Source organism: Oncorhynchus keta, chromosome 7 (genome assembly GCF_023373465.1).
Source record: "Oncorhynchus keta strain PuntledgeMale-10-30-2019 chromosome 7, Oket_V2, whole genome shotgun sequence".
Classification (NCBI taxonomy): Eukaryota; Metazoa; Chordata; class Actinopteri; order Salmoniformes; family Salmonidae; genus Oncorhynchus; species Oncorhynchus keta.
Window position 1 is genome coordinate 32241534 of NC_068427.1, and position 12896 is coordinate 32254429.

At 42.0% G+C, this 12896-nt stretch overlaps 1 protein-coding gene across 2 annotated transcripts in view; it reads right to left on the reverse strand.

The window, feature by feature from the left end:
* ube2e3 (ubiquitin-conjugating enzyme E2E 3 (UBC4/5 homolog, yeast)) overlaps positions 1–12896 on the reverse strand; it is a 62109-nt gene that overhangs the window by 4863 nt on the left and 44350 nt on the right. For both annotated transcript variants that reach the window (XM_035773967.2, XM_035773968.2), the window contains exon 4: positions 9406–9538. In XM_035773967.2, the coding sequence (XP_035629860.1) occupies positions 9406–9538 (133 nt within the window). The remainder of the gene's footprint in view (positions 1–9405; positions 9539–12896) is intronic.

Here is a 12896-nt window from a genome sequence, read left to right on the forward strand (position 1 = left end):
GCTCTGACCTAACATAATCATATGGCATGCTTTCGCTGTAAATCAGACACAATGGGTAGATTAACAAGAAGTTAAGCTTTAATTTGGTGTATTGCACTTGTGAATGTATGAAAGTTAAATATTTCAAAAAAGTGGAACCCCTAGCCCTAACAAGTTTAACAAGACATTTGTGGAGTGGTTGAAAAACGAGTTTAATTGATTCCAACCTAGTGTATGTAAACTTCCGACTTCAACTGTACACTGGCTAGGAAACAACACATACATACAGATCAGTACGACCTGATTGTTTTTGTTAGGCCCACTTTCCTCAAATGAAAACTGACCTGTGGAAGAGGAGGAAGGCATGAAACACATTCAGGCTTTATCAGCCAGCCAGATAAGATAAGCTACAGTGTTAACAATTGGGTCAACAATAAAGCATGCAAGGGTCACGAGCTAGAACATTTACTGAGGAGCTAGAACATTTACAGAGGACAAAGAACATTTACTGACATTTACATTTTAGTCATTTAGCAGACGCTCTTATCCAGAGCGACTTGCAGTAGCAATTATGTTTAAGTGTCTTGGTCAAGGGCACATCGACATATTTTTCACTTAGTCGGCTCTGGGATTTGAAACCAAACCTCTCGGTTACTGTCCCAAAGCTCTTAATTGCTAGGCTACCTGCCGCCTGAGGAGCGAGAACATTTACTGTGGAACAAGAACATTCCCAACCATCCACAGCTCCCTGGCTGTTAAGTCTGCAGATACTGTCGTCATCTAAACCTCACAAAGGTCCTTCACATTTCATCATCTAAACCTCACACATTCTTCACATTTGCCTTTATAAAACAGCATAAAGACAGGCAATTGGCATAAATGTGTATGGCAACTTAACACATCCCATAATTAAGCCACCATACAGTAGATAAGACCGGGAGACCTCAGGTACCAGCAAATGGTGTGTGAATATCTATTAGCATTTCCCTGCTATATCTGGTAGCTAGGCCAGTCGGTGACATGTGTTGAGCTAATAACTCTTAAGAAAAAAACACATGAATTGCAAATCTCATATGATCACGTGATTTAATGTAAAGGTAATGTGAAGCAACATGTGATAACATAAAAATACACATGACAACATGTTAGCAGATGTGAGAACGTGATGTCGTGAAATTAACGTGAAATAAATGTGACAAAAAGAGGATGCAAAATCTCAACATGTGATAACATGAAACTACAAGTGACAGCATGTTTAAAAAAAATCTCGTGAAATAAATGTGACATGGGGAGGAAAAATATCAACATGTGATAACATGAAACTACAAGTGACAGACAGCATGTAAAAAAACAATCTTGTGAAATAAATGTGACATGGGGAGGAAAAATGTATACATATGATCCCATGAATATGACACTGTATTTTTATTGCTAAATTATGGTGTTAATGGACAGTATGATGCTTTATTAAAAAACAGTCCACTTTCTTTTTTATTTAACCAGGCAAGTCAGTTAAAAACTAATTCTTATTTACAATGACAGCCTACCCCAGCCAAACCCGTACGACGATGGGCCAATTGTGCGCCGCCTTATGGGATTCCCGGTCACGGGCCGGATGTGATACAGCCTGGAATTGAAACAAGGACTGTAGGAACACCTCTTGCACCGGGATGCAGTGCCTTAGACTGCTGTAACACTCAGGAGCCCTATTATTTGAATCACTTGGTAACCAACCTGAGAACCGCTTGGTTTCTAGCTATCTGAAATTCCTGCTGTGTCACCAGGTCTGTAGACATAAAGGAGATCAGCTATATATTTATTGCCAAGAACACACTTGTGCACTTCGCCTACTAAAGTTGCAGTGAAAATAAAGTAAATATATACACAACAACTTGTAGGCGTTATTTATATCAAGAAACATTATACTGATGTCGCTCTTGATGCTGGTGATTATTTGATCCACCTCTATGCAGACAACACCATTCTGTATACATCTGGCCCTGCTTTGGACACTGTGTTAACTAACCTCCAAACGAGCTTCAACGCCATACAACTCTCCTACCGTGGCCTCCAACTGCTTTTAAATGCTAGTAAAACTAAGTGCATGCTCTTCAACCGATTTCTTCCCGCACCCAACCGCCCGACTAGCATCACTACTCTGGATGGTTCTGACTTAGAATATGTGGACAACTACAAATATCTAGGTGTCTGTTTAGACTGTAAACTCTCCTTCCAGACTCACATTAAGCATCTCCAATCCAAAATTACATCTAGAATCGACTTCCTATTTTGCAACAAAGCCTCCTTCACTCATGCCGCCAAACATACCCTCGTAAAACTGACTATGCTACCGATCCTTGACTTTGGCGATGTCATTTACAAAATAGCCCCCTACTCAGCAAACTGGACACAGTCTATCACAGTGACTTCCATTTTATCACCAAAGCCCCATATACTACCCACCACTGCGACCTGTATGCTCTCGTTGGCTGGCAATCACTACATATCCGTTGCCAAACCCACTGACTCCAGGTCATCTATAAGTCTTCGGTAGGTAAAGCCCTGCCTTATCTCAGCTCACTGTTCACCATAGCAATACCCACCCGTAGCACGTGCTCCAACAGGTATATTGCACTGGTCACCCCCAAAGCCAACACTTCCTTTGGCTGCCTTTCCTTCCAGTTCTCTGCTGCCAACGAATTGCAAAAATCTCTGAAGCTGGAGTCTTATAACCCCCTCTCTAACTTTAAGCATCACCTGTCAGAGCAGTTTACTGATCACTGTACCTGTACACAGCCAATCTGTAAATAGCACACCCAACTACCTCATCCCCATATTGTTACTTATCTTCTTGCTCTGTTGCACCCCAGTATCTCTACTTGCACATCATCATCTGCACATCTATCACTCCAGTATTAATGCTGAATTGTAATTATTTTCTAATGCCTATTTAGTGCCTACCTCCCTTCTCTTCTACATTTGCACACACTGTACATAGATTTTTCTATTTTTCTTTACTTTTGTGTTATTGACTGTACGTTTGTTTAGGTGTAACTAACTCTGTGTTGTTGTTTTTGTCGCACTGCTTTGCTTTATCTTGGCCAGGTCGCAGTTGTAAATGAAAATTTGTTCTCAATTGGCCTATCTGGTTAAATAAATGTGAAATATATATATATTTTTTTAAATTCTGATTTCAATTACTGTAGAATATTGTACTGTTACCACCATTGGGACCTTGAATGGAATTTGAATTCATAACCTCTCAGTCGCTAACAACCTGAAATGTCCTGCTACAGTGCAGCTTCACCACCAGATCTGTGAGTGTGAAATAAATATGGGCCACATACATATTGGCAGGAATGCATTTCTGCATTATTCAACGCTGCCCAGAATCAAGTAAATAATTGTGCAATTATCACCACCAACGTAACATTTAGGTACAACTAGTAGTGCTCAAGTAGCTGTTGTAGCAGTTTAAGTGTTTGATGGTTATGCCGATGCAAGTCAAGCACCTCTTTTCTGCAAACTGTGTAAGAGCATGCGTCACTAATGAGCTGCACTGTAAAGAGGTTATTGTGCTTTTTACAGTAAGTTAATTGCAACTTGTTGCAAGAAGTTGCTGTGAATTTGTCATTTTTTACTTGGAAACTACGAGTTAGTAAGTTATTGTCAAATTAACAGATAGATACTGCCAATTTTGGGGGGACAGTAACCAATCTTTGCTCGTAACCTACTGTGCATTCACCAACTCTTCTGTTGACAACGTGCATCACTTGCTGATTGGCAGCATAGTTCGTTGTTGTAAATTTAATGACAAAATACAGTTCAGCTGTGGAAATACATAAAAAGTAGCTGGTAACTTACTATAAAATAATCAGTGTATCATGTTCATTTGCATGACGCACAAAAAGTAGTCTGCATTGCAATTGACAGTAAACATGTATCAAAACACTAATACAGTATCCTATTACAGCAATGGCTAACATGTAGGACCACATTATTTCACATGTGGAAAATCACATGATTTGACATTTCACATGTGAAATTCTGTGAAAACTTCACATGTGAAAACATGTTTTTGGAACACTTCACGTGACATTTCGCATATGAAATCATGTAAAAATGTGTTTTTGGAACACTTCGTGTGATATTTTACGTGAAAGCGTGATTTTGGAACACTTCACATGTGACATTTCACTTGTGAAAATGTGTTTTTGGAACGCTTTACAAATTTGGTTTTGAAACTTCACATATGTTTTTCACATGTGAAGTCACTGTTCAGCTAAAGTATGACACCACCTGGGATTTGAACACACAACCTCTGGATTTGAGGTATGCTGCCCTTACTGCTGCACAACAAAGTCTGTAACATTCGCATACACATTCAACAACTATAATACATCTCTGCACTTAGCAAAAGAGTGCCATCTGCACTGCTATTTCAGTTATCAGTTATTCTGACTATTCTCTCATCATTGATTACATTTACTTATTACAGCAATTTGAGGGTTTTCTGTGATGTTGTCTAATGTTGGTGGGCATATTATTTTACTTTAATGTTACACCTGAATCTCAGATTTGCTAAAAAAAATACACTGAATCAGGTGAGAGTATTTTTTAGCAAATCTGAGATGTACTTTGAATTCCAAAGTCTAGGAATACGGGTGAAATGAGTTAATGACACAGACATGGTGGCGTAGCAGGACGATTGGAATGCAGTGAACCAAGAGGTTGTGAGGTCTAATCCCAGGTAAAGACAGGTTGAATAATAAGTACTATATAAATAAACATACACAATGTAGTTATGTGTCCAATATGTAAGTTGAAAACACTGTGTGTGTATCATGAAGATGCATATTTGTTTGCAGGGCATCACCTGTGAAATCTCGTGTGAAAACTTGAGTCCATAAGTGAAAGGTAATGCAATCACGTGAAAATCCACGTGTGAAATATCATCATGTGAAGTGTTCCAAAAACACATAGTTTCACGTGAAATGTTGCATTAACACATGGTTTCACATGTGAAAATCCACATCACCACATGTGAATTATTCTAAAAATACATGATTTCACGTGTGCAAAACATGTGGAAATGTCACATGTGAAATCATGTGATTTTCCACATGTGAAATTATGTGGTGTTTACATAAGGGAAGTCTTTTAACATCCATCCCATTGAGGCCTTCTCTCTCTGAGCAGCCCTTATTTCAGGGGAAACCAATTAGGGCCACGCACAGCCAATGATCTTAATGATACCACTAGCTGTTTATGGCTTTGACATTACAGGGAGAGAGAGATAAGAGAGAGAGAAAGAGACAGAGAGCGAGAGAGAAAGAGAGGAGAGAGAGAGTAGAGCGAGAGCAGACTTGTTCAGAGGCGGTGTGGTTCCCCTCCATGCTACCAATTACCCTAGGGTCTGACTCCCTCTCCCTCTCCAGTCAAACTGTATATGCCATCTTTATGACATGTTAATAGAAACCAGACGAGCCAGACTCAGTCTTGTATTACCATAACCACTGTAAAGGCTAATCCCATCACTGTAAACAGCGGATTTGTGTTGAATAATAAAACTGTTAGACAGAGCAAACATATCATGACACCCCCTCAGTCCAGTATAGAGTATAGAGTGGTACAGCGTTTAGTTCTGAGGGTGATTTCTCCTAAATAGATTGTTAGTTTTATGTGAAATGGGATTGCTTTCTATGAAATAACCCTATTGCTCCCTCCACTAGCAGAAAGCTATTATGATCCTGATTATATCCACCTCCCGTATAGTTTTCTCAGAAACATAATAGGCAGTGTAGCCTGTTGTAGCATATTACTGAGAATATACGCTTCTAAAAAAGAGGAGCCCCTGCAGTGCCTATAACAGACAAGAAGCTGCATCCCAAAAGGCACCCTACCTTCAGAAAGTATTCATACCCCTTGAATTATTCCACATTTTGTTGTGTTACAGCCTGATTTCAAAATTGATTAAATATATTTTTTTACACACAATACCCCCTAACGACAAAGGGAAAACATGTTTATTGAAATTTTTGCACATTTATTGAGAATTAAAAACAGAAATGTCTCATTTACATAAGTATTCACACCCTTGGGTCAATCCTTTGTAGAAGCACATTTGGCAGGGATTATAGCTGTGAGTCTTTCTGAGTAAGTCTCTAAGCTTTCCACACCTGGATTGCACAACATTTGTCCATTATTCGTTTGAAATTTCTTCAAGCTCTGTCAAATTGGTTATTGATCATTGCTAGACAACCATTTTTAGGTCTTGCCATAGATTTTCAAGTAGATTTAAGTCAAAACTGTAACTCGGCCACTCAGGAACATTCACTGGCTTCTTGGTAAGCAACTACAGTGTAGATTTGGCCTTGTGTTTTAGCTGCATTCCGTTTATTTTTTATACTGAAAAACTCCCCAGTCCTTAACGATTACAACTATACCCATAACATAATGCAGCCACCACTATAATGGGGCTCCAGAGTGGCGCAGCGGTTTAAGGCACTACATTGCATGCAGCAGTGCTAGAGGCATTACTACAGTGTTGGGTTCATATCCTGGGCTGTGCCACAATCAGCTATGGTCGTGAGTCCCATAGGATGGTGCACAATTGGCCCAGCGTCGTCTGGTTTAGGGGAGGGTTTGGCAGATGGAGCTTTACTTGGCTCATTGTGCTCTAATGACTCATTGTGGTGGGCAGGCTGACCCCAAATGCCAGATGAACGGTGTATCCTCTGAAACATTGGTGCGGCTGGCTGGTGGGTCTTAAGGACATTGTCAAATCAAATTTTATTGGTCACATACACATGGTTAGCAGATGTTAATGCGAGTGTAGCGAAATGCTTTTGCTTCTAGTTCTTGTTAATATCTAACAAGTATTCTAACAATTTCACAACTACCTAACTAACTAACTACTTGCCTACCTGGTTAAATAAAGGTTAAATAAATTAAATAAATAATAAAATAGGTAAAGGGATGGAATAAGAATATGTAAATATAAATATATGGATGAGCGATGGCCGAGTGGCATAGGCAAGATGCAACAGATGGTATAAAATACAGTATATACATATGAGATGAGTAATGTAAACATGTCAACATGTCTCTCGGTCCCAGCTTTGATGCACCTGTACTGACCACGTCTTCTGGATGGTAGCGGGGTGAACAGGCAGTGGCTCGGGTGGTTGTAGTCTTCGATGATCTTCTTGGCCTTCCTGTGACATCGGGTGCTGTAGGTGTCCTGGAGGGCAGGTAGTTTGCCCCCGGTGATGCTTTGTGCAGACTGCACCACCCTCTGGAGAGCCTTGCGGTTGAAGGCAGTGCAGTTGCCATACCAGGCGATGATACAGCTCAACAGGATGCTCTCAATTGTGCGTCTGTAAAAGTTTGTGAGGGTTTTAGGTAACAAGCCAAATTTCGCACCTTCTTCACCACACTGTCTCTGTGGGTGGACCATTTCAATTTGTCTGTGATGTGTACGCCGAGGAACTTAAAACTTTTCACCTTCTCCACTGCTGTCCCGTCGATGTGAATAGGGGGGTGCTCCCTCTGCTGTTTACCGAAATCCACTATAATCTCCTTTGTTTTGTTGACATTCAGTGAAATGTTGTTTTCCTGACACCGCACTCCGAGTGCCCTCACCTCCTCCCTGTAGGCTGTCTCGTCGTTGTTGGTAATTTAAGCCTACTACTGTTGTGTTGTCTGCAAACTTGATGATTGAGTTGGAGGCGTGCATGGCCGCGCAGTCATGGGTGAACAGGGATTACAGGAGGGGGCTGAGCACGCACCCTTGTGGGACCCCAGTGGAGATGTTGTTTCCTACCTTCACCACCTGGGGGCGGCCCGTCAGAAAGTCCAGGACCCAGTTGCACAGGGCAGGGTTGAGATCCAGGGCCTCAAGCTTAATGATGAGCTTGGAGGGTACTATGGTGTTGAATGCTGAGCTATAGTCAATGAACAGCATTCTTACATAGGTATTCCTCTTGTCCAAATGGGATAGGGTAGTATGCAGTGTGATGACGATTGCATTGTCTGTGGACCTGTTATGCAAACTGAAGTGGGTCTAGGGTGGCAGGTAAGGTGGAGGTTATGTGATTCTTGACTAGTCTCTCAAAGCACTTCATGATGACAGAAGTGAATGCTACAGGGCAATAGTAATTTAGTTCAGTTATCTTTGCCTTCTTGGGTACAGGCACAATGGTGGCCATCTTGAAGCTTGTGGGGACAGCAGACTGGGATAGAGAGCGACGTCAGTAAACATACCAGCCAGCTAGTCTGCATACCTTCGCCCCTCCAGAGCCCGTTGGGGAGTTGCAGCGATGAGCCAAGATTGAAAAAAGTGGGTAAAATAACAATATGGAGAGTGTTATTCAGTAATGTATTGGATATGCCCCAAACATAACACTTTGTATTCAGGACAAAAAGTAAATTGCATTGGAACATTTTTTGCAGTATTACTTTGGTGCCTTGTTGCAAACAGAATGCATGTTTTCCTTCTTTTCACTCTGTCAGTTAGGTTAGTATTGTGGAGTAACTGCAATGTTGTTGATCCATCCTCAGTTTTCTCCCATCACATTGTGGTTGAATCTGTGTTTGAAATTCACTGCTTGATTGAGGGACCTTACAGATAATTGTATGTGTGGAGGACAGAGATGAGGTAGTCATTCATAAATCATGTTAAACACTATTGCACAGAGAGTGAATCCATGCAACGTATTATGGGACTTGATAAGCACATTTTTACTCCTGCTTGTCATACAAAGGGGTTGAATACTTATTGATCCTAGACATTTCCACTTTTCCTTTTTTATTAATTTGTAAACATATCTAAAAACATAATTCCACTTTGACATTATGTGGTATTGTGTGTATACTTTATGAAGGCACTGTAGTGCACTATAGAGCCCTAAGGGCCTGGGTCAAAAGTAGTGCACTATGTAGGGAATAGTGGGCATTTGGGACACACAGAGACTCTGCTGGGCTTCTCTCTTCTCTCTGCTGCTGCTGCCTCTCTTTCTCAATAATAACAGCATTGTGTTAAATGGCTCAGGGTTATTTTGGTCCCCTGGTCTCCACAGTCATGTGACAGTAGAGCAGAGTGCTGTAGTGTAACTGCTGCTGTGTAGTAGCCTCAAGGAGATGATGGCTGGGCAGCGCCAGTTAGTCAAAAACACAAGACAAGACATCATGTTAATCAGCCTCAAGGTTTCAACTGATGACCTCAGCAAACTCCTGTCAGCCCTGACCTCCATGTAGAACAATAGAGGACTAACTGCAGACAGAGTCTGCGTCCTAAACAGCACCCTAATTCCCTACATAGGGAACAAGGTGACATTTGGGACGCAAGCAGAGGCTCCCATGTTACTGAACTGTTTAACCAACCACCTCTAAACCTATAAAGCAAGTGAATACAGCGTACAGTACCTTTGGTGGCTTGAAGGGGTAGTCGGATGAGAAGGTGATATCTAGGAAGAAGACCCCTCCCTCGTACACAGAGCCTGGTGGTCCCAGGATGGTGGATCTCCATTCATAGATGTTGTCTCCCTTGGGTCCCGCACTGCAAATACACAAAGACAACAGCCAGAGTAAGTGAAACCCTTTCTGCCTTTATTGTTAAGCCTGACAAAGACCTACAGGTCAAAATGTTGCACTCAATAAAACTGTGGAAAAATTCAATAATGTGAGGGTCTTTATTTCATGACTTGATTTTTGGACCCTGCTGCTACCTATTACACCTCTGTTCCTCAGTTAGAGACCAGCATCACTCCTCCAGACCCATTTAAATGGATGTAAATGGACAAGCTATCACAGGGGAAAGTCACACAGTCAGGGCTCTGCCTGAATAGGCTGTAGAAGCATATCTTAACAGGAGAGATAGCTAGCTATGTGTTAATGTAGCACTCAGACAAGCAGGTGAATGAGGGGGTGGAAGCTGCCTTGAGCAGACAGACACTTATCTACACTGTCCTCACTATTCACCCTCGGCTCTATTACCATGTGATGAAAAGACATCACACGCACGCACGCACGCACGCACGCACGCACGCACGCACGCACGCACGCACGCACGCACGCACGCACACACACACACACACACACACACACACACACACACACACACACACACACACACACACACACACACACACACACACACACACACACACACACACACACACACACACACACACACACACACACACACACACACACGTCTGTCAGTAGCCTTGAGAAAGAGAGAGAGATAGAGAGGCCACTCACCACTCACCAGTCTCTCAGTAAAGTACTCGACCCATTGTCAATAGGACAATTGATAAAAATACACCCTGATTACAGCACTGTCAATAATATGGGTATAAATAAAATCAATACGACTGTACAAATGTATGATCACCAGCCTTGTCCCATATTGTATATGATGTCAGTTAGAGAAGTTAAATCAAACACAGGCTGATCATTATTATAATCCTGGTTTTAGAGCAAAATAAAACAGTTCGTTTTACCCATAAGATCTAGACAAAGAACTCTGAGCTAGAAGACAAAGGGACAGAATGCCAGAACAGGTGATGATGCTTTAACTATAGCCATCTGTCCTTCACTGGAGATATCTGGTGGTAGAGACAGATCAATCTTTTCACCTCTTCCCTCCACACATCAATCTGACAAGCCTTCAGCAGAGGCATGAGAAGCCCTTCTTTAAGCTGCCAACCTGGCTGTCTGAGAGACACTCCCTCACCTTGTTACCTGATCTCACTGTTACTTACTATACAGGAGACTTTCATTTAGGAATAACGGTACATCTAGCCTGGTGCTAGATCTGTTTGCCCTGTATTATAGTTAACTTTAGGTAACACTTTATTTGGATAGGCTATCTGAAGATGCTCTACAGACTATGCACAGACTATCAGTAACATTTCAACTGTAACACTTTATTTGGATAGGCTATCTGAAGATGCTCTACAGACAATCTACAGACTAGCATTAACATTTAAACGATCTACTAAGCCAGACCCTAGCTGTAACCCTAACGTTAACCCTAACCCTTATTCTAAACCTTACCCTAACCGTAACCTTAGCAAGCAGTTGCTTATCAACAGAGAGTTTGTTGATAGTATGACCATCTACAGATGGAAAAGCAGGACTATCCAAAAAAAGCGTGACCCAACTATGACCATAGGAGTCGGCTATACAGCACAAACAGATCTGGGACCAGGCTTATGTAAACCTGTCCCTTAATGTACATATCTCAAGGAAACTAGGATATGTTACGTGCAAAGATCCACAGCCTACAACCTGTTCAGGCCAGCCATCATGGAGTCGCCTCTTTACTGTTGACGTTGAGACTGTTGTTTTGCGGGTACTATTTCATGAAGCTGCCAGTTGAGGACTTGTGAGGCGCCTGTTTCTCAAACTATACACTCTAATGTACTTGTCCTCTTGCTCAGTTGTGCACTGGGGCCCCCACTCCTCTTTCTATTCTGGTTAGAGCCAGTTTGCACTGTTCTGTGAAGGGAGTAGTACACAGCGCTTGTACGAGAGCTTCAGTTTCTTGGCAATTTCTCGCATGGAATAGTCTTCATTTCTCAGAACATAAATAGACTGATGAGTTTCAGAAGAAAGTTATTTGTTTCTGGCCATTTTGAGCCTGTAATCGAACCCACAAATGCTGATGCTCCAGATACTCTAAAGAAGGACAGTTTTATTGCTTCTTTAATCAAAACAACAGTTTTCAGCTGTGTTAACATAATTGCAAAAGGGTTTTATAATGATCACTAGCCTTTTAAAATTATACTCGGATTAGCTAACACAACGTGCCATTGGAACACAGGAGTGATGGTTGATGATAATGGGCCTCTGTACGCCAATGTAAATATTCCATTAAAAATCAGCCGTTTCCAGCTACAATAGTCATTTACAATATTAACAATGTCTACATTGTATTTCTGATCAAATTTATGTGCCATTGGAAAACAGAAGTTATTTTGTCCACTCTGTATATCACTCATTGCCCTATTCCTCTGTTCTGGCACATATCTACTATTCCCAGGGATCCTCTCAGAGTCCCTCACCCTTCATCCACCCTCCACTACTTTCTTCACTGCCTCAGAATACGACACCTTCTGCACTACTCTGACCCTGGCCACGTCAACCTGCCTCTCTCACACCAGACACCTCCGATCCCCAGTAACATGGGCACCACTACAGTTGACACACACAACTTTTCCCACAAAAACTACAAATTCCTCTGTCCCATGTCCTCCTGCACACTTCCCACATCCTGGAGTCTCCCTCCTACACACTGCTGCAACATGCCCATAAACGTGACACCTAGAACACCGCAGTGTATTTGGCACAACAGCTCTAACAGCATAACTCATATATCATAACATGACTTTGTCAGGTAAAGACTCTGAATCAAAGCTCAAAATAACAGACTGTGTCACCTCTGTTTCACCACCGAATCTGTGTCGCAACGAACGGTGGGTGTCACAAACACCAGGAATCTTCAACTTAAATTGCTCCACCTCCACATTTAACACTACCCCAGAAATCACTCCCTTCAATGGTGCAAAGCAAGATACAGGGCTTTCCCCAAGTTGCATCGCATGGAGCGCCTGTGCCCTCCGAGCTAAGGTAATACAAACAAACATCACAAGTCCACTTCGGGTTACCTTCACCGGCTCAAGAGCACCCACCATCTTTTCCACCCAACCTGAAACCACCCATGGATCAGCAAAAAGGCCTGGTTCCACCCTCTTCAAAAATCTCCCTCCCACTGGAACAAATGTATCTTTATCCTAACCATGTCTATCAATGCAAGGCTCGGGCTTCGAGCTCCTCACAACACCTTCTACCCCTTCCATTTCACCTCCAGAACTCAAACTGGCGCCCGGCTCACTCTGTTTGAAGTTGAC